General features: G+C 44.7%; 1 protein-coding gene and 1 pseudogene across 1 annotated transcript; both read right to left on the reverse strand.

Moving 5' to 3' along the window:
- Window positions 1-305: 305 nt before the first annotated feature.
- Window positions 306-9,425, reverse strand: C1S (complement C1s). The gene is made up of 12 exons (XM_006210887.4): window positions 9,286-9,425; window positions 8,315-8,451; window positions 7,881-8,088; window positions 7,507-7,684; window positions 6,281-6,406; window positions 5,640-5,839; window positions 5,295-5,448; window positions 4,803-4,918; window positions 4,326-4,404; window positions 3,668-3,796; window positions 2,908-2,982; window positions 306-1,545 (listed from the first exon to the last, which is right to left on the reverse strand). The coding sequence occupies exons 2-12, from the start codon at window positions 8,335-8,337 to the stop codon at window positions 746-748; spliced, it is 2,088 nt and encodes a 695-aa protein (XP_006210949.1). The 5' UTR covers window positions 8,338-8,451; window positions 9,286-9,425; the 3' UTR covers window positions 306-745.
- Window positions 9,426-17,026: 7,601 nt separating this feature from the next.
- Window positions 17,027-23,011, reverse strand: LOC102524884 (uncharacterized; annotated as a pseudogene).
- Window positions 23,012-23,189: the final 178 nt, after the last annotated feature.

Here is a 23,189-nt window from a genome sequence, read left to right on the forward strand (position 1 = left end):
ACACTTAAACATCTTTGAACAGCCAGTTCTGACTGTTGTATGTGGACTTCTGAGTGCAGTTCATGTATGTTTGATGAGTTTCAATGGCAGAATATGGTACCCTGTGTTGATGACGTTCATGTTAACCCACCATATTCAGTAAATCTCAGTTGGAAGGGAAGAGAGAAGCTGAATTCCCCGTTTTCACAACAATCAGATGTTAGCTGTGAGGGGCCTGAATTTCCATGACACAACAGCCCGCCCATCACACCCGCTTGCCTGTGGTGCTGAAGTCTTGATGTGGAGTAAGACGAGTTGGCCAGAACTGGGTTATAATCATGCTTTATTACAAGTAGATAGTAGACGCTGAGAATGATGATGTAAACGGAACTTTGAACAGGTAAAGGGGAAACAAGAAATCAAGGGGATGCCCAACAGTGAATTTCAAAGTCAGAACTGGAATGCTAGGCAATCATCAGGAAAGGGAGGACTCCGTGTGGAATAGTGCAAGACAGGCGTGCCCTTCCCAGGTTGTACCACAGAAGGGGTTCAGGGGAGAGGACCCCATGGATTCTGACCACAGTGAATGACCAACACAGTGACATGATTAAACTCAACCTCCAACCAGGTATCTCAGCAATCAAGTTCTACTTAAATCATACCCCGTGCCTTCTCGCAGTCATGATGAAGTAATGGGACTATTGTAAGGAATGGAAATCAACAGGGGGGGTCACAGCCCTTGGAGAGGCTGGTGATGCCTGTATGGCTAGTCCACGCTGGGGGCACTATTTTCCAGCATCGTCTGCTTTATCCAGTCAATGTAGTTCTTCACTCGCGTGTAGATTCCATAGGTCCCACACTGGGTGCCCCAGGACACCAGGCCAGCTACGTAGAATTTGGGGCTTGTTTCATTAGGGACCTGTAGAGCAAAGGCCCCGCCACTGTCCCCTTTACAACTATCAACACCCTTCTCTCCTCCAGCACAAATCATGTTATCAGTGAAAATAAAGGAATTTACATCTATTCTGGGATTTACCCCCTTCATCTCCCTGCACTTTTCTAAGGGAGCAACAGGTAACTTTGCCCCTCTTAGCTTAATAACACGATCTTTTCTTTCGGTTCGGCCCCAGCCTGAGATCAGTCCCAGGGTTCCCTCTGAGGGGTTGTATTCTGAGGATCTGCCTGGCAGGCAGATAGGGGAGACAGTGGGTCCCATTTTCACTGGCTCTCTTAGCCGCACCAGCGCAATGTCATTGTCAAAATTCTTCCGTGTTTCCGAGGCATCCAGGACTTTCCAACCCGGATGAATAAACACACGCTCAGCAGTGAGCATCTGGGCATTGACCAGAACTGAGGTGAGCACTGAGGAGGACCCAACATACATTATGGGGTCACGGTTTCCCTCCACGACGTGGGCGGCCGTCAGCACCCAGTACTCATCAATGAGAGCTCCGCCTGCCCACGGGCTCGAGAAGAAGACTTGCCAGGGGAAACTCTCGATGTTTGCAATGAATCCTCCAAATATCTTCTGTTTTACCATCAGGGGCTCAGTGGGGACGCCACAGACTAGGAAGAAACAAGAACCAGGTGGGAGGGAGCAGGATAGACTGCCGCCCTCCTGCCCATCCTCCAACCACTCATACACCTGCTGGGCTTCAGAGTCCCCAGCACAACATGGCCAACCTTGTATCTGGTCAACCACCTCAGTGCCTGACTCATCCTGAACTTACCAAAGGACCAACCATCCCACTTTGTCAATGTCACAAGTGGCCTTGTGGGAGAGACTGGTTAAACTGAGGCAGTGTGTGAATTATTGGACCCAAATGAGCCAGCGCCTTGCACTATGGACGGCTTAACTCAGGACACTTCACCCCAGGCTCTGCACATGGGGCCAGGGCCCCAGCTGGGAGCCAGTGCTGGGAGAGTCTATCCTTGTACAGGTGGGAGGGAAGGCAAGCATTCTACCTTCGTCTGATGCCTCTTTACTGAACTCCTAATTGCAGCTGAGTCCCTCCTAATAATCCATGGAAGTAGGGCAAAAGGAGGGTTCTCTTTTTTCATCTTTCATCTCCTTCCCCATTGACTGGTTCCAGGTTTGATCACTCTGCCATCACCCAAATTTACTAAAACTGAATTTTATTTCAGATATAGTTGGCTTACCTAAATCCCTCACTAGTCCACCTGAATGGACTATGTTCTGAGTTGAGCATAACAGACAGACTTGGGTTCAAAGCCTACCCCTGCCCCTTACTAATTCTGTGAGCTTGCACTCAATTCACTCAATGTAAAATAGAACCAATAATACCTATGCCATAGGGTTGTTGAGAAGACTTGATGGCATGAGATAATAAATGCAATTAATTAGCTCAGTCCCTAGCTCTCAATAGCACTGTTGTCACACGAGGATCATTATTATGGTATAATAATATGGTATAGTATTAATATCAATAGTATTATTATGGCTTTAAGAGCCTTCTTCTGCTCCATTCTGAACTCTACTCAGCCCTTTATTTCTTTATCCCTCTGTATCTTGTTGCCATGCAGACTTTAAACACAATGACTAAGCTATTCAACTAGTCTTGTTTCCGAGTGTCAGTTCCTCACCAGTTTGCAGGCGCTGTTTTTAACAATTCTAGATCCCCTTACTACACCCACATTACCAAACCTAACTGACTCAGACTCTGACACCACTGTCACTGGTTGACTTTCCTCTTTCCCATCAGCTGGCCTGACTTCGTGTGGTTGGTGAAGTCCCCAAGGCCCCTGCAGGCCCACTGCCCAGCCTTGTCTCCCCTGCACTGAGCTGGACTCTGGTAGGCCCAGATTGTCAAGTCCTTTCCCAAGAGGATTACAGCCACTTTTAGACTGTGAGCCCCACGCACCAGCGCCTGTGGCTGTGGTCTCTCCCTAAGTCTGAGCCCTGATTACCTGGAACACATTTTGGCAGCTCTGTCCCCAGCAGCTCATTCACCCAGCTGCCGTTGCCAGCACAGCGATATTCCTCTGGAACAGAACAAGGGACAAGGGACACACTCACCACCACCTCCTCCCGCTTTCCATCCCCCCTTTCGCTGAGAGCCTCTACGCTCTGGGATTTGAGGAGGCAATGGGATCAAACCAACTAGAAAAAGATCTTGAGAACATCCTGCAAACACTGCCTCTGGCCCCCATCCTGCCAAAGAAGAGAGAAGAACCGTCTCCAAAGCAGAAGGAAGAGGGTTATGGCAGAGACTGGGAAAGTGCGTCAAGTGGGAAAATTAACTAAATTAGAAGCAATGAAATGGGACACATTGTGAACCATCCGCCCTTCATCTGGCACCACCAAGGCCTCTCCATCAAGAAAGTCAGTCGTCATAGAACAGTGACTTGAAGCTGGAAGCATTACTCCCGTGGGTTCTACATTAAATAACTGGTCAAAAGCTGGAAAACCACATGAAAATGGACATTGTAGGGGGAGTTCCTGCCACAGTAGTGAAGCCGAGCTAGGTGACCTCCATGATCTGCTATGGATGATCCTTTAGAACCTATCCTGCCCCAGATGAAAACCGTGTCTTCAGACTAAGCCAAGAAGATGAAATCTAGCTCATCACCTTCATTTGTCTCCAAACTCTCTCCAACCCAGAAAAATTGTGCTAGTCACTCTCCGACACACTCACTCTTTATCTTTTCTTTAGTCAAAGAAACCTACCACTTCCTTTAATTTCCATGTAGTAATATTTCTCCTCACAAGTGTAGCGAATGACAGAACCGAACAGGGTATCTTCTGGTTCTTCAAATTTACCATTCCGAATGGGTTCGGGAGAGCCACAGTCCACAGCTGCAAAAGGAAGGCAGGAGAGTGATGGTCAGGATGATTGCTTCCTTCCAGGAAGAGTCGCTGGGACAGTTCCATCCTCCAAGCCATGTTCCTCACTCCTTCCCTACCCCCCAAAATCATAAGCACACTAGGGATGAATCTCCCCACACCAGCTTCTATGTGGCCATGCTCTCCAGCTGGCATCTCCCAACTCCCAGCGTGCTGAGTCCTGCCATTTCAGATAGCACCTTGAAAGCTAGAAGGATGAACCTGGTTCTCGGTGGTTGGTGAGGCCTCTCCAGGAATGGACCCATATGGTGCTATTAACTCTACCAATCTCATGGCCCCTTTCTTTGAAAGAAAACTGCTAGTGTGACTGGCCTGGGCTCAGATCAGGGCTGGGACTGCATGACTGACTTCCCTTCTAAAACTGAATCCACTCTCTCACAAGCCTAAGAGGACACCGTGCATTTGAATCTTAATGCACTAATCTTTCAATTTCCTTTGTGAGAAGAGAAAAAAGAGAGCTCCATTTTAAGGAGATACGTACGTTGACACCTCAGTTTGGAATTACTCCACTTTCCATTGCTTTGGCAAGTAGAATAGACAGATGTCGAGCTAGCACTGCCCTGGAGAGGAACAGACATCACCATTAACCCAACAGAGAGATATGGGGAATCAAGATCAAAAATGGACTCAATCTCTGCCCTTGGATCAATGGGGAGTCCTCACCACAAGAAGCCTGGGGACATCTTAGCAGAATGACCCAAAGCACCCAGGAGCTGGGGCTACAAGACAACTTTGCCACAGCACCCCCTTCCCCAGGAACACTGAAGGCAAAAATTAAATGTCAAGCTGTCCAAGCAGCTCCGTGACTCACAAGAAAGAACTGAAGATCCTGAGAAGTTCTCTTTATGGAAAAGATGTCATACTTTGCTCAAACGAGGACATCCAGTAAATGATTAGACAACCCCAGGATGCTCACCCTAACCTACGGATTAGAGAGAAGCCTCCAACAGTACTTTACCTGTACAATCTCAAACCCATCCAGACAGGTTATCTTCACCACATCTCTGAACACATATTTTGCTTTCTCAGGCTCCCAAAAAGAATTGGCAGTGACTTCCTTAGGACAAGGGATTGCTTGGAGAGAATAGGAAAAAAATTTTACCAAATAGCTGGAGATTCTCTATTATATTGATATCATTCTCACACTGTCTGCAGTTGTTCAGTTGTCCAGTCATCCTCACTCCTGATGCCCAGATTCCAATGTGGAAGTGTCTCAAATAATATGGCATTACCAACTAACCACCCCCAAGCTATCTGCATTCGCAAGTCCAGGTGAAGAGTTCCTGCAATTGAGGCATTCCTAGCAACCACTGACAGGTTCAGATCTTGCTGAGGAAGGTATCTCAGTAACTACTGTACCTATCCGTACAGCAATCTATCTGTTTTGATTTTACATTGTGCAGGGAGACTTTGGTACCACCGACCGAACAGCAGAGTCTAGGTTACTCACGATCTCCATGATAACGAAATTTCCAGCCCTTTTTCTGCTCTGTGCTGTCAGTTTGGAAGATGACATTAAGGGTATTACTGTTGGTTTCAATAGTTAGTGGCCCAGGAAATCCATTACCACAGTAAGGACCAAAATGCTGGTTTCCTGCAACAAACTGAAGAGAAACAAAATGATGAAATCAGAAGAGAGAAAGAACTAAAAGAAAAAGGTAAAATGGAGGGGATGAAAGTAAAATGAAATAAGAAGTCGGGGGGGAAAAAAAGAAGAGGCATAAAGCAAGATAATGTGCCTTCAAGGAGAAACCTCTCTGTGAGTTGGAAGAAAAGTTCATCACCCGTCACGCACAATTAAGCTGTCAGGGCAGTGGCCCTCTGAATCAGCTGGTTCCACATCAAAGTCTTCTCTCCGCAGAGTTACCACCACTTGGAACCCCTCCTCCAACAGGATCTGATAATCACACCTTGAGTTCTCCGGGTATGGATTGGGGTAATTGGCACTTGTGATCTCCCCGGTCAGAGTAGTGAATACATCCCCACTGCAATTGACTGAGAAGGAAAAAGACAAAAGGAGAATCAAATACAGGGTCAAGCAGAGGAGTTCCTGCCCTTTTCTATGATTCTTCTCATGATCTGATAGTCCCGACAGAAGCCCACAGGCCGCAGTTATACACTCAATGCGTGTTAGTAGAGTACCCAACACCTATGGGCTTCCATCACATTGCTTATAATAGAGTCTTTCCTGGTTATGAAGAGCCCCAGATTAACTCGTCACAGGCACCTATCTCTCTTTCCCAATTAATTAACTTGACCCTGTAGGCGTCTCTTCCTCCACTCTTGTGGCTCTCCCGCAGTTTATGGGTAACTAAAAATAGACATCAAGTCAGGGCTGAGGCTAATCAAAATTGGAAGGGTAGACAAACCCCTTACCGAAGCCTCAAACCATTCCAAATCCCAGGGAACATGTACCCCTTTTGATGCCAGGCTCACCTCCGCAGTTCCTCTTGTCTTCATGGAGGAAGTATTCAGGGGGGCAGGAGCAGAAGTAACCACCAATGTAGTTGTTGCAGAAGTGGCTACAAGGGGCATCTGCAAAGTCTGTGCACTCATTTATATCTACAAAGAGCAGAGGAGGATTGAGGTCAAGGGCAAAGACCTAGAAGGAAGAATGAGGTTAAACCCAAAACTACAAGGGTAAGAAAAGTAGGGAGGGTCTGTTGCTTAAAGACATTCAGTGAATCACATTTCAAGATGGTCTTACCCTGTATTACTCTCCTGAAATATGATTCCAGAGTTGCGCCCTACGCATGGCTATAGGGGATTTCTCAACGCCAGAGACCTTTGACCTTTCTCACAAACAGAGCATTTCAGCTCCAGAGACAACACTCTGCAAGCTTAACGTGGTAAATCTTCTGCAGGGAGGAACCATTAGTCCATGCAATACCCTATATGATGTTAGCGTTTCTGTCAAATCTAAACAATACTTTGGCTTTATGAGATGTTCTAACTTCATCTTATCCTGGAGACAGACGTAGATGTACACAGAATTTGAAAGTTTGTTTGCCATATGTTAAATGGGTTTGAATACCATACATTCCTTTTGCGAGTCTTGGCAAGTTATTTAACTTTCTTAGTCCCTAACTTTCTTAGTCCTTACTTTCCTTATCTTTAAGTGGCAATAATAACACCTCCTTTGAACAGCTGAGGTGAAGATTAAATTAATAAACGTTATATAAAGTAGATAAATGACAAGGACCTACTGTATAGCACAGGGAGCTATACTCAATTTCTTATAATAACATATAATGGAAAAGAATCTGAAAGGAAAAATACTTGCATGTATGTATATGTATAACTGAATCACTTTGCTGTACACCTGAAACTAACACTGTAAATCAATTACACTTCAATAAAAAAATTTTTAAAACAAAAACCAAACAAACAAATTAATATAGGTAAAATTTCTAACACAGTGGCCAGTTCATAGTGGTTCTCGATAAGTTACTATTTATTATCTATTTTCATCTTTATCATCATCATCACCAAGATACAATTATGTGTTTGAATGTCACAAAGGCAATTCATGGAGGGATCCAAGCCAAGCCAACACTTCATAAGAGCTGTAAACAGAATCCTCATTTCCTGCATTGCTCAATGTTTGAACTGCTCATAACCTTGTAGCTGATCAATGAGGCACACAGAAGAGTGAGCCTTACCCACAGCAGTATAGTAGGCAGCAAACCCAGTGAACCGCTCTTCGTTGGAGAAGTCCGACCTAAAGATCACCTGGAGTTTATTGTTCGAGATGTGGAACTCTTCCACCACGGGAGAGTTGGGACTCTTGCTGGTCCTCTGTCCACAGAGTTTCCCTTCTTCAATCCCTCCTGACATTATCTAAGAGAAGAGTCAAAAAGAAGCTAGGAAAGGGTAACATTTTGGTAGGGAGCTCAGAGAAAAGGGGGCGGAGAGGCTAGACCATTTCCCACCGTAGGGCTGCTTGACTCCAGCTCATTGCATGTCTGTGGCACCCCTTCCCACACCTCTCATTCCACCAGCCCCGCCCTGACTTTGTGTGCTGATTGCAGTATACCTGCACCGAGTCGTACGCGCAGTTCTCCGACAGCTCCACATCCAGATGGGTGAAGTAGAGGTGGATCCCGTACCCTTCAGGAACTTCTATGTCCCAAGACTTGTCTACCTCATTGGGGTATGCCTGAGGATAGTTGGGGGACACGATCTCCCCATACATAGTGGGCTCGGCATAAACCCATGCCAAAAGAGGCAACACGACAATGCACCTGGGGAAAAAAGGCATATGGAGAGCTGGGTGACCCAGGTGGCAGCAGACTGGCACAGGGAGGATGGAGGGGGAAGGAGAGGGCCAACAGCACACGGAGGGAAACTTGGGTTGGAATAAACCAAAAAGGCCTAGGTCAACCCAAAACCCAGGCTTCAGAGCCGTTTTCTTGAGAAGGTGAAGGGACTGGAGACTGTGTGCTTCTCTGTAGACTGGTGATCACTTACCACATCTCTGGCGATTTGTCCATCCCTCGGTCCTGGCTCTCTGCACCTCCGGACTTTGGCGCTAAAGGGGTGGCAGGCCTTGCTGTATTTGTCTAACAAACACAGGCACCTGCTTTGGTGGTCAGGGTCAGTGTCACCTTCGTAGGAATAACACGCAGGTTATACGGAGCCATGTCACTAATCATCACCCTACGACACCCGTCCTCTCACGCTCTCCCAGCTTCTAGACTGAAACTAAACCTCATCCTTCTCCCATGGCTTCTTGGGGCCTTTTCCCAGTTTTGCTCCAAAATACTCAGTGCTTTCTTCGTCTTCTGTTCTCCTTCCTCACCCCAACCCAACCCCAGCCTTGATTCAATCAGTCTCTCTCCTGCCCTCACAAAACATCCCCATTTCCATTCCAGGTTTCAGGAGTCTTTCCCCTTCATGAGCATCCATCTAGGACACTCCTCCCTCCTCTTTTGACAATGACCAGCCTTATCACTTCAAACCAGCTCTTTACTGTGTTCATTATTGCATATATTTCTGCTGATGTTCCCAAAGATTGCTGGATGAGCGTCTGTTCCTAGGGAAAGGCAGTGACCTTGGGGGAAGTGGTCTTGGACAGGGTTGGATGGGGAAGGAGAAAAGCTGGATGACAGGAAACATAAAAGGGAAGGAAAACTATTCCTTCAATTTCCCACCTTAATTTTCCAGGTTTCTTTTTTTTTTACTAAAAAGACAAGGCATCTCCCCAGAGTTCCTATAAAAGTCATGCCAAATATATATCTAACCCTGAAAACAGTGGGAGGTGGTGGGGTGACATGGGAGTGGATGCGGGGCAACCTAAGAGAAACAGGCTGTCTGTAGTCTGCCTTCTCTTGGTTCTGCTCTTCCCAGCCCTCCATCTTTGCCCGAAACCTTCCTACATGAAGTTTTCTGCCTTCCTTTTCCTCCATCAAAGCTCTGCTCTTCGATTTTAAGGTTTTTACCTTCAGAAGCTGATGGGAGTAAGTGGATCGGTCCCCTCTCTCCTGCCAGTGGGCATGCCAGGCCACCCTGCCTGCCGGCCCCCAGGAAGAGCAGCGCAGGACCTGGGCGCTCCCTCTGCAGGACCCTCTGCCGGCCTCCCTGTCCTGGTTCTGTTCCTCTGATCCTCCACCCCAGAGTGCATGTCTGAAATTCCCTGATCCAAACAAAGAGGGGGCTGGGAGACCAAGCACAGGGAAAGGGGAACTCAACCTTGATCTTGGAGCTCCCTCTGCTTTTGGAACAAGAATTACACACTTCTCTCGGGCCTATGATTCCTCTGTCCAGGACTACAGGGCGCGAACTGGGGACTTTCACCAATTGCCTAATGCTCTTTTTAAGCCAAAGGGTGTGTTAACAGACTTTTCGGGGAAGTCAGGTGACTTGTGGGAAAAGGAGAGGATTAATACTGTAGGGAAAAGCCAAACCCGAGAAGTCCAACCCTCCAGCTGTGTACGAATCACGAATTAAGGTAGAATAGTTATCAGAAATGCAGGTCATCCCTGCCTTTAGAGCAGATACAATGGCTGAATAGTGACATAGCTAGACCCAAGCCGCTGTGTGATGATGCTTTTTTCTCTTCCTAAAATTCCCTCCACATCTCTGAACACTTAAATTCTATCCACCAATCAACCCCCAGTTCAGATGCCATCCAGAGTCCCTTATCCATCACCCCTGGGTCCAGAAATGCTTCAAAATTCAGAATGTCACAGAGTTTAAAAAGACCATGCAGTATACGGACCTCCGCTCAAGGGGCTGGGATGACTCTCCATCATCAAACATTATTTCTGCAGCTAGACATGTTGATCTTTGCAGTAAGTAGAATAACTAAAGTTATCATTTAGTTATCATTAGGTATTACATTAATAAATTACTTAGAGTTATAAATTACTTCACATCCATTCAGGTCAGGTTTTGTTGACAAAGGAATTTTGGTGTCAAATTTGGAAGGAAAAAAAAACATTTTGTTTCCAGAGGCTTGTAGAAGTCAAAGTTTCAGATAAGGGACCCAGGGATGGTGGGCCTGTGACAATTCCTCCACAGACCCTTCCCTGACCATCCAGCTCTCCTCTGTCTCTCATCGCTTTCCACCCCATCTCAGTGGCCGTATTCCAATAAATCTACAGCTTCATTGAGTGCAGATGCTCCCTTGTTTTACATACCACTAGGAATAAAAAAAAGCTGCCAATTAAACTATGATACCCTATTGACTATAAGATGCATTCTGATTCCAGAAGTGTTAACATGTGGAGGAAAACCACGTGCCTAGGAGTCGATGAAGTACAGTGTTTGTGATCATGTCTTACCTCTGGTTGACTCAGCCTTGGGCCTGGCGTCAGAGGACAGGCCAGTCCTCGCACCATCAGCAGTGAGACCTTGGGCTCATCACCTAAATTCTTAGCTTCTTTAAGTATAAAATAGAGATCATATCAGTTCTGTCTACCCTCCATGGCTTTTGGGAAGAGCTAATGAAACAATGAGAGTGAAAGAGCTTTGCAAACTATGGTGCCAAATAAATGCACACGTTAAAAGGAAGAGAATTATGAGTCTATAAGCTCTCTGCAGGCAAGTTCTGGGTCGGATTCACCTTGATCTCGCAGCATCACTCACACAGAAGATGTGCAGACGACCATCTGTTTTCCTGTGGTGCTCAGCACTTGAACCTCTTTAGACCACGTTGGGCAGTTCCTCATCGTGAGTCTTGGGAACAGAGTCCACCTCCCAGGAGAGAAGATGCAAGTGCAGGAAGTGTGTCTCTCACCAGACCAGCAGCTCCGGAGCAACTGTGAAGCGTCCACACTTGTCTCTCCAGCTCGCCTGGCATTTCTGTGAGCAACCCAGGACACATTTAATAAATTCTTCTTCTGCTAACATCTACCAGAGCTGGTTTCTGCTTCTTGCAATTGAGAACAATGCTCAGTGAGTACCTGAGAAATGAATGACTAAATGACTGCGCCAATGAGTTTAGACCATCTACTAGCTGCTTTGAGCTGTGTCACCTTCACAAACTTATTTAACCTCTCTGAGCTTCATCATGTGTGAAACGGGAATAACATCACTGACCTCAGACAGCTATCACTGTCAGGGCCTGTTGTGGTCATGATTAGATGAGATCATGGATGCTAAGCTTTCAGCATCTATCCAGCACTCAGTAACCACTTAATAAATAAACAATAATAACTTCATCTCCAAACACTGACAGCAGCCATACCAGCATCTTCCTCCACAAGAGCTTCGGACCAAGCTTCAATATACAGGGAGAAATAGAAAGAGCCAAATCTTACCAAATTGCCCAGGGCTTCCTCTCCTTCTCCTTCTGAATTCAATACTCACCAGAAAAATCGGTGACTTTCTTCTACCCACACCTACGTTTTGTCCTCCCTTCTTCAATTTTGCCATCCAAGTGAAATATTTTATTTTTCTCTCTAAACCTCCGAGGAGACAATAAATCATACATCTAATGGCATCTCTGGGCCCCGTCTCCTTCCCCAGTTCAACAAGGACTGAAGCCAAGACACTTCAGTGACAATCTTGACAGAGCAGGTGCCATGTTACCGAATGTGCCCAGTATCGTTAGGATTCATAAAAACGCTGGTCCTTATTGTCACCCGCAGGGTGCTCTGCAACATGCTGGTGTAATAATGTGGATATACAAACCAGAAATTAGAACCTTACATGTTAATATTAAGTACAACTAACACACACATACATCAAAATGAATAGGGCATTTTATTTTATTTTACAGGGGGAGGTAATTAGGTTTATTTTTAGGGAAAGTAGTGGGGATTGAACCCAGGGCCTCCTGCAAGCTAAGCATGTGCTCTACCACTTGAGCTACGCTTTCTTCTCTCAATACGAATAGGGCATTTTATAAAAAAAAATCACTAGTGTTACTCAGAGTCGTAACTCTCATATTCTCAATGTTAGAGTCTCCAAAGGGTCTGGATAATAGCCTCCCTCTTCCCATTCCAAGTTCTAGAGAAACTGAGAAAACAAAAAGCACCAGAGGGGAAGGTATAGCTCAAGTGGTTCAGTGCATGGTTAGCATGCACGAGGTCCTGGATTCAATCCCCAGTACCTCCTCCAAAAATTAAACCTAATTACCTACCCCCGGCCAAAAAATAAAAATAGCAATTTTTAAAAAGCAGTAAATGGAGGCCAAAATCTTCTCTTTAAAACCCATAAAGGCCAAGATGGAGGAAGTAGCCTAGTATAAAAGCCAAATGGTGGCTAACGAACCCAGAATTAAACAGAATTATCTTTTGAGACACAGGCAATGGTAGGCCAGAGGAGACCTCCCCAAAGAGAGAACATATGATCCCTCCCTCACTCCCAAGAGGAAGAAGGGCCCAGGTACTCTTTATCATGGATCTTCTCCCATCTTTACCAGTTAGATGTCACTCCACCTGCCCAGGGCAAAGTAAGTGATGGCACGGAGAGTCATACCACAGAGCTCTCTCCATCAGGGAAAGCCTATCAGAGGTAGTGGAAACATTTCTCCCTAACATTCTCAAGGCTTTTTTCTTTAACCTGCTAGGTTTGACAATTAAGCAGATAACCAGCCAAGGATGTGGCTGTGTACCTGGGAGACGAGATTAGGACTCTCATTAGGGCAGTCCATTCACCCAGTGCCAACCACTCTTGTGTTCGCCAGCCCCACCAGCCCCAGAAGCCCCCAAAATTATTCTGAATGATCCACTAGCATTAACTATGTTCTATGCCGCTGGAAATTCCCTTCCTGTTGCATTTCCCATCCCAAATTTCATCCAGCCATGTCAATAAGATAGCTGTCAGACCTCTGCATAAATGATGGTGCTAGGAAATTCCAATAGTAAGATGCCAACATTAAGGGGTGTCACAAATTTGAACAACAATAAAAGAACCCTCCCATTATGAAACTCCAAAATTAAAGTCCAAATTCCATTGCAAACTAAATTTCAAAGACGTTAAAGTCTAAAATCACTGAAGTTCAAAGTATAGGTCACAAAACCACCTGTCCCAATTTGTGTTCAGTTCAGTCCCAGCTACAGGGTTTCCAACACCTCGGCAGAAGCATGGTCCTTTCGGTAGCTGTAGCCTGGGCTGGAACGAGTGCATTCCCACCAGGGTCAGGGACCACACCAGTGCCACGGCAAGCCTTCCCGGAGCTTGGTTTTGAAAGTTCCAAAGATCGACACAAAAACTGCTAGAAATAATCAAAGAATTCAGCAAGGTAGCAGGTTACAAGATTAACTTTCAAAAATCAGTTGCATTTCTTTACACTAACGATGAATCAACAGAAAAAGAAAGTAAAGAAACAATCCCCTTTAAAATAGCACCCAGAGTAATAAAACACCTAAGAATAAATCTAACCAAGGAGGTGAAAGACTTACACACAGAAAACTAAATTAAAGAAGACTTAAAAAAATGGAAGGATATCCCATGCTACTGGATTGGAAGAATCAATATTGTTAAAATGATCAAACTGCCCAAGGCAATCTACAGATTTAATGCAATCCCTATCCAATTACCCAGGACATATTTCACAGAACTAGAACAAATCATAATAAAATTTATATGGAGTCACAAAAGACCTAGCATTGCAAAAACATTACTGAAGAAAAAGAAAGAGGCTGGAGGAATAACTCTCCCAGACTTCAGACAATACTATAGAGCTACAGTAATCAAAATAGCAGGGTATTGGTACAAAAACAGACATATGGACCAATGGAACAGAATAGAGAGCCCAGAAATGAATCCACAAACTTTTGGTCAACTAATCTTCGACAAAGGAGGCAAGAATATACAATGGAATAAAGACAGTCTCTTCAGCAAATGGTGTTGGGAAAACTGGACAGCAACATGTAAATCAATGAAGCTAGAACACTCCCTTACACCATACACAAAAATAAACTCAAAATGGATCAAAGACAAACACAAGACAAGAGAAAATAAACCTCCTAGAAGAAAACATAGGCAAAATATTACCTGACATACATCTCAAAAATGTTCTGCTAGGGCAGTCTACCCAAGCAATAGAAATAAAAGCAAGAATAAACAAATGGGACCTAATGAAACTTACAAGCTTCTGCACAGCAAACCGTAAGTAAAACAAAAAGACAACCTACGGAATGGGAGAAAATTTTTGCAAATGAAACCAACAAAGGCTTGATCTCCAGAATATATAAGCAGCTCATACGACTTAATAAGAAACAACCAAACAACCCAATCCAAAAATGGGCAAAGACCTAAACAAGCAATTTTCCAAGGAAGGAATACAAATGATCAATAGGCACATGAAAAAATGCTCAGTATCACTAATTATTAGAGAAATGCAAATCAAAACTACAATGGGGTATCATCTCACACTAGTCAGAATGGCCATCATTCAAAAGTCCACAAATGACAAATGCTGGAGAGGCTGTGGAGAAAAGGGAACCCTCCTACATTGCTGGTGGGAATGCAGTTTGGTGCAGACACTGTGGAAAACAGTATGGAGATTCCTCAAAAGACTAGGAATAGACTTACCATATGACCTAGGAATCCTGCTCCTGGGCATATATCCAGAAGGAACCCTACTTCAAAATGACATCTGCACCCCAATGTTCATAGCAGCACTATTTACAATAGCCAAGACATGGAAACAGCCTAAATGTCCATCAACAGATGTCTGGATAAAGAAGATGTGGTACATTTATATAATGGAATACTATTCAGCCATAAAAACTGACAACATAACACCATTTGCAGCTACATGGATATTCCTGGAGAATGTCAATCTAAGTGAAGTAAGCCAGAAAGAGAAAGAAAAATACCATATGAGATTGCTTATATGTGGAATCTAAAAAAAAAAAAAAAAAACAAAAATTAAAAAAAATATGAAACAGAAACAGACTCATAGACATAGAATACAAACTTGTGGTTGCCAAGGGGGCAGGGGGTGGGAAGGGCAGACTGGGATTTCAAAATGTAGACTAGATAAACAAGATTATACTGTATAGCACAGGGAAATATATACAAGATCTTATGGTAACTCACAGTGAAAAAAATGACAATGAATATATATATGTTCATGTATAACTGAAAAATTGTGCTCTACACTGGAATTTGACACAACATTATTGACTATAACTCAATAAAATAAAGTACAAAAAAAAAAAGAAAAAGAAAATTCCAAAGAGTTCAAGAGACACAAGAATATTGCAACATCAGAGCCCCACCACCACAAAATTTAGAAAACAGGCCATCCCCAGACCCCAAAGTAGGCGTCCCAGGCAAAATTTAAATTGTATTTCCAAAACCCGACACTTAGTGGGGAGGGATCAATTAGGAGTTTGGAATTAACAGATATATACTACTATATATAAAATAGATAAATGTATAGTGCAGGGAACTATATTCAATATCTTATAATTAACATAATGGAAAAGAATCTGAAAGAGAATAGATACATATGTATAACTGAATCACTTTGCTGTACATGTGAAACTAACACAACATTACAAACTAACTGTACTTCAGTTCTTTTTAATGGGTAAATAAATAAATAAATAGTGGGGTTTTTTTAAAGCCCAAAGACTGAGGAAGAAATTTAATAGTGCCTGAGGAAAGGAGAAAAATCTAAGTTTCTGACCTCACGTTGATGCCAGTCAGTTTATGACTGTTCAGAACCCATATCATGTGAACCTAAGCACAATAGGAGAAACCTCTTTTTAAAAGTTAACTTTGACATTCTTACCATATGGGGGCCTCCTATGTAGAAGGTTTCCATTTCTATTTCCCCTCTGGGGCCCCCAGGGTCTGGCACCCAGAGCTGCTTTGGTGGGTGAGGTCTGTCTAGTAATCCAGCCTCTGCAGTGCAAAGAGGGTAGACGTTTTCAAGCCTGGGTCTCTGTGGCTTCTGCCTCTTTTATGGAGTCACTGAGACCTAAAAAGCCTTCCTCCTGGATGAGGCTTTCCCTCCATCCCCATGCTAACTTCAGCTGGAAAAAAATACCCTCAGTGCATCCTTGAAAGGAGGTTGTGACTGAAGCCTGTGAGCAGGGGTTAAGGACAAATACCCCTGCCAGATGCCCTGACACTAGTCTTTGTTCCACTTTTTAATTTCAGTAACAAATTAGGGTGACTTCAGGGCACAGGCAATGTCAGCACGCTTACCTACAGTAAGTCTATCACCTTGAAACCCACCCAGTCACTTTTTGAGAATTTTCCGCTCTTAAATTTTTGAACAAGCCACTTGAATTCAAGGTCAGACTTTCCAGCTTCCTCCTTGGCCCTGAATGAAGAATGGAATTTGCCAGTTTAGCACTCCCTACCTTAGCCAGGTGCTCAGGAATTAAAGCTAGAATCTCCCTAGTGCCGTGTAGCACTTGCAGAACCCAGTTTTCCTGCCGGAGACATTCCTGGAAGGAAACATCAGGTATAAAGAGGGAGAGTCCCATCCCTACAGCATACAGAGGATCTGGACTGTTGGCAAAAATTCTAAGTGTAAGCAGTGCTTGCCAAAACACCAATTCATGTATTGTCCAATATAACTAAGACGTGATTGTTCATTGACATACTTTTTTGATGTAGTAAAATCGTAAGAAAAATGTGTAGCTACATCAGAGGAAATAAAGTGAATGTAGGGGGAAAAATAAAAGAAAGTAAGTGTAGAAAAGGAGCAGTAACTGATATGGTCTAAATGTTTGTGTCCACCCCCCTCCCCGCCCCTCCCCTGCAAGTTCACCTGTTGGAATCCGAATGCGCAACGTGACTGGGGTGGTGGAAGCTGGAGCCTGCGGGGTGGTTAGGTCATGAGGGCTGTGCCCTCATCAACAGCTAGGGGGTCAGTTTGTCTATATTTTCTTTCTCTTTCTTCCTGATTCAGTCTTGGGAGATTGTACACTTCTGGGAATTTATCCATTTCTTCCAGGTTTTCCATTTTACTGGTGTATAACTGTTCGTAGTCATCTGGTATGATCCTTTGTGTTTCTGTGGTGTCAGTTGTAACCTCTCCTTTTTCATTTCTGACTTGACTTATTTGGACCCTCTCTCTTTTGCTCTTGATGAGTCTGGCTAAAGGTTTGTCAGTGTTGTTCAATTTTCAAAGAACCAGCTCTCAGCTTAGTTTCACTGACCTTTTCTCTCATCTTTTTTTTTTCTGTCTGTATTTCTGCTCTGATCTTTATGATTTCTTCTACTGACTTTGGGGTTTGGGTTTGGTTTGCAGGGCTGGTGTTCTTCTCTAATGTTTTTTAATTTGTTCCTGTTTGTACTGGGATACAGGGGCTGGGCTGGGAAGTGTCTGTGCACATTACGCCCGCCCCACCGGGGAGCTGGCCGCTCTGCTCTTCCCGGGATAGCTTTTGGAGCTTTTTCTTTTTCGTGGAGCCACTGCTCTTGCTGGCAGCGCCCTCTTCAGGCCCACTACTGAGTGGTTCCTCCTTGGAGCATTTCCTTTTTTTCTTGGGGACCCTCTTTATTTCCTGACTCTTCAGGGTCACCAAGCGGTTCCTCTTTGGGGAAAGATGTCTTCCTCTTGGCCGGCCGTCTCTTGAAGATCACTACTAACCAGCTCCTCCTGGGAAAAGATTTCTCTTTTGGGGTTTAGAGAAGGAGACAGATGTGTCTTCCATTCTCCTGAGGAGCCTCCTGGGGCTTTTGCTTTTGCTTCTCTTTGTCTCCTCACACTCCTCCGGAGTACTACTGCTGTTTGCGACTGCAGCCAGCCATTTCTTCTCCTTCAAGCATTTTTTCTCCAGTTTCTCCAGCTTTCTAGCGATCTCAGCAGCTGCTTCCTCGGCCTGATCTTTTATTGGCACTCCTCCGTCCTCAAGCTCTGTCTTCTCTTGGTTTTTCTATTATACTTGCTTGATTTTCTACTTACTCCTTGCGCTTTCTCAGGCTCATTTCCAAGCTCTTCTGCCTGTCCTGTAAATTCTAATATTCCCCTGGGTTTTCTGCTTGGTCCTTCTTCCTGCTTCTGGTGTATGTTTTTCCAACACCACCAAGCAATTCTCCAATTCTCAGCTAACACTCACCAGGAGTCCTACAAATTTAACTCAATTCTGAAACTATCTACCTCCCACCGGTTAAGGGCTCAGTCCCACAAGACTCAGTCCCCCGCTTCAGATGCTGATCACAAGTCCAGGTTGTTACCTTTGCTTCTGATCAACTGACTATAAATCAGAGGCTCCCACAACCCCATCTTGGATTCAATTAATTTGCTAGAGCAGCTCACGGAACTCAGAGAAACGTTTACTTCTATTTACTAGTTTATTACAAAGGATGTTATAAAGGACAAGATAAACAGCCAGATTAAGCGGTACATAGAGTAAGGTCTGGAAGGGTCCTGAGTGCAGGAGCTTCTCTCCCAATGGAACTGGGGTGTTGATTTCTGAGACAGGAGGGAAGGAGGCAGGACACAGCCACTCAAGGAATGACAGCAACCAAAATGGTGGAAGATTCACCTCCTGGTTGGCCTTGAGGATTAAGAGGTTTAACTTCTAGTAGACTTTGAGCTTCATTATATGCTCATTGTAATGGCGCGATCAAATAACATGCCCGCAGGCGCCATGACAGGCCCATGGCTAACCGCAAAAGGCCAAAGAATGGGCAGTGGCCCGATTCCTGGTAATCCCAGTCCCTTCCCCAGGACAGTTGGATTGATCCCACCTGTAGGCATGTGAAGACACTGAGCCCATAAAAAGTGGCAACACCACGCCTAGTGGCCCTTTGCATTCTCTCCCCTCTTTGGAGACAGCCCGCACTCTGTCTATGGAGTGTGTACCTACTTTTACTTCAACCTGAGCACCCAATTCCCACACCTCTTCCCTTGCCTTTTTCTTGCCTTACACTCTATGCAGTATGTGTCTCTCTAGATAAACTCAACGGTGGCTCACACTTGAATTCTTTTCTGCACGAAGCCAAGGACCCACACTTGGCAGGGCAAGTCCCAGGGGCTCAACTGAGACCTGGGACTCGACCCTCCTCACACCCCACATCCATCTTCCTGCATCATCTCCATCATTCCCCATTCAACTCACCTACTTGACCTGTGCAGAAGAGAGATGGATCTTGGAGAATGACAGTGGATTATCATCAGTGCAGCCTGGTGATGACCCCAGCTGCCGCTGCTATACCAGATGTGCTTCCATAGCTTGAGCAAATGAACACATCCCCTGGTACCTGCTCCACTGCTCCTGATCTAGCACATGCTTTCTCTCAGTGCCTGTTAGTAAAGATCACCAGAGCAGTTTGCTTGCAGCTGGCAAGGCCAGCGGTAGACCTTGCTGCCTGCCCCACTCACTGCCTACCTCAGGGGCATATTAACCTCCCCGCCTATGTTATAATCTCGGGAATCTTGATCACTTTCCCTTCCACAAGATCCCACATTCATCCGGTACATCAATGGCCTTGTGCTGATGGGACCTAGTGAGCCAGAAATAGCAACTACTCAAGACTCATTGGTAAAATATTTGTATGCAGAGGATGAGAAATAAAGGCAACAAAACTCAGGAACTTTTACCTCCATGAAATTTCTAGGAGTCAGTGATATGGGGCATCTTGAGATATCCCTTCTAAGGTAGAGGATAAGTTGTTGCATCTGGCTTCTCCTACCAACAAAAAAGAGACACGATGCCTGGTGGACTGCTCTGGATTTGGGAGGAAACATAGTCCCCCTTTGGGTTTGTTCCTCCAGTAAAGCTGCTGGTTTTTATTGGCGATGAGAACAAGGGAAGACGCTGCAACTGGTCCAGGACTGCTTTGTAAGCTGCTCAGCCACGTGGTGCAAGTGATTCAGCAGGCGGTTTGAAGTGGCAGTGGCAGGTAGGGATGCCATTTGTAAAACCGAGTCCTATGACTCATTTATAATTGAAACCAATGCTCAGATTTCTGTCCTCGTCTTTCCCGTTCCTCCTTTGTTCCCTTTTGTCCCAGCCCAGACCTATTCGATCACATGTTTGCTAATCAATAAGGAGTAATGAAGATCAGATGCCTTGAGCCACACTTTCTGACAAGCATCACTGTTTAGGTGCTGTTCTAGGTTATTTCCCAGGGCCAAATGGCCTTATATATTACGTTGACACGAGTGGACCCCTCCCCACGCACATCACCAGAACAAAGACATTTAGACTGCAGGTGATTAAGATGATTGACCCCAGCTCCTCTGTTCTTCCCGTTTAAAAACCCCTGATTCAGAGAACAAGTTACAGTGGATCTAAGACTTGCTTGGCGCCTTGCAGGCAGCCCTGGACTGTGGACAGCCGCTTTCTGGGACAGCTCTGAAGAACTGTGGGAAAGGGAAATCGTAGGGGGCAAATCATAGATCAGTGCAACTGGCTGTTTACTCTGCTTGGAGGAGAAATGGCACGATGTGCAATTATAGACCAATTCATGGGCTGTAGCCAATGGTTTAGTTGGATAGTTGGACACTTGGGAGGAACACAATTGGAAAACTGGTAATGAGGAAATTTGGAGAGAAGGTATGTAGTACACCTCTCTGAATTGGCAAAAAGTGTGAAGATATTCGTGTCCCATGTGAAAACTCACCAGAGCATGACCCCAGCAGAGCAGGAGTTCAAGAATCAAGTGGAAAGGATGACTCATTCTGTGGATACCAATCAGCCCCTTCCCAACCACTCATCATTGTTTAATGAGCTCATGAACAAAGTGGTCATGGTGGTAAGAATGGAGATTATTCATCGGCTCAGCAACATGAACTTCTATTCACCAAGGCCAACTTGGCTACAGTGAATGCCCAACCTGCCAACAGCAGAGATCAACACTAAGACCCCAGTTTGGCACTATTTCCCAGGGGCGGTCAACATGGTGGCAAGTTGATTACATTGAATTGCTTCTACCATGGAAGGCCAGCATTTTGTTCTTACTCCAATTAGACACTTTGGATATGAATTTGCCTTCCCTGCATGCAATGCTCTGCCAAACCCATCATGCATGGATTTAAAGAATGTCTTATCCATCATCATGGATGGATAGCAATCCTTCTTTTCAAGGGACCGACTGCACAGCAAAAGAAGTGCAACAGTAGGCCCATTCCAATGGAACTCACTGGTCTTATCATGTTCCCCACCATCCTGAAGCAGCTGGCTTGATAGCTTTTGAAGACCTTTGAAGACAGTTCCAGAGTCAGCTAAGTGGTGATGGGGTTTAGGACAGGCCACCTCAAGATGTGACACTCTGGCCTATAGATTATTTGGAGCTGAAAAGAAGCAAGGTCCAAAGGACTCAGGAAGAATCTTTGAACAACCCTCCCCGCTTTATTGCCCCAAAGAATTTAAGATAAGAGGCTTGTCCCAAGAAGGCACTATCACCATAGATAACGATAGTAAAGTTTGAATTAAGTGTGATAGACAAGGAGGAACCTAAGCTCATTTGATCAAAGTCTTCTCTGTGTCCCACTGTCTTTGGATTTTTTTTACCAAATATTAACTCTTTTTATCTTCCTGTGAATTATCTTACTTTCCTTTGAAGTGACAGACTCCAGCGTCCTTCTCCTTAGCCCAGAATTGTATATATACCTCATCTTGCCTTGCTGTCTTTGGAATTTGCTTACATGGATTTTTTTGGGGGGGTGGGAGGAATGCTTTGGAAATGCTTATGTGGAATCCTTATGCACATGTAATAAATTTGATTTTCTCCTGTTAATCTGCCTTCTGTCACTTTAATTGCCAACTGAAAGAACTAAGAGGGGAAAGAGGAGGAAATTCCCCTTTACCCAGGTGGTTTCATGTGGGAGGGGGTTTCGAGGAGGAAGAAATTTTCCTCTATCCTTCTAGGTTCTCCTGGCTATTCTAAGAATTAAGTTAACATAAGACAAACAACAGGAGAAAATCAAACAAAAGTTTAACAACAAGTATACATGGAACTGACCCAGGAAAACTGAGTGACTCACTGAAATGATCTGAAATCCTCACTTTAAATACCATCTGCAGCTAAAGACAAAAGAAGATGGTGGAGGTGGTGGTTGGGACCTCAAAGGGGAGAAAGGAAATTCATGTAGAAATGGAAAGCAAATCTTTGGTAAACAAATGTTTCCTGGGCTGTGCAGAGACACTGGACACAGAGCAGATTCTGGTCTCTAGGCCCTGTCTGGTGTTTCCCCCACCACACTCAGCCTGTTTTCTTTGCAGACATCTCTGGTGATAATTCTATTCCAGGAACAGGCCCTCTATCTAAATTCTTTTAGGCAGTTTAGAGGAAGGTCAAAGATTCTTCCTGAGTCCTGTAGGTCTTGATTATTTTCAGCTGTAAATAATCCACAAGCCAAAGCAACATTCTGGGTTCAAATTTTGCTCTCCTATAGGAGCAATACTTTGCAGTGCTGGGGCAAGGATCTCCAGAAGGCTGTGTGTGCTCTGAATCAGCACCTAATGCATAGTGATATTTCTCTCACAGCCAAGATTAATGGGTCCAGGAATCAAAGGGTGGGAATGGGAGTGGCAGCACTCACTACTAACCCTAACTCATTAGCAACATTTCTGCCTGTGTCCTTATGCTCTGCTGGCCTGGAGGTCTTGGTTCAGAGGAAGGAAGGCTTCCACCAGGAGACCAGCAATGATTTCTTTAAATTCAAAGTTAAGACTGCTGCCTGGCCACTTTGCCTGTTGATTTAGAGGCATGAGGAATTCAAAGAGGGGAGTTATTGTGCTGGCTGGGCTGACTGACCCTGGCTACCAGGGGGAAATTGGACTTCTTCTCCGCCATGGGCAGGACTACTAAAGCCCAGACCCTTCAGAAATAAAGGTTTGAGTCATTCCACCAAGTAAAGAACCACAACCAAGTAAGGTGCTTGCTGAAGGCAAAGAAAATATAGAATGTGCAGAAGAGGACGGTAGCGATAAGTACCAGCTCTGACCACATGACCAGTTACATAAGGACTATG

The sequence above is a fragment of the Vicugna pacos genome, chromosome 34 (assembly GCF_048564905.1).
Source record: "Vicugna pacos chromosome 34, VicPac4, whole genome shotgun sequence".
Lineage (NCBI taxonomy): Eukaryota > Metazoa > Chordata > Mammalia > Artiodactyla > Camelidae > Vicugna > Vicugna pacos.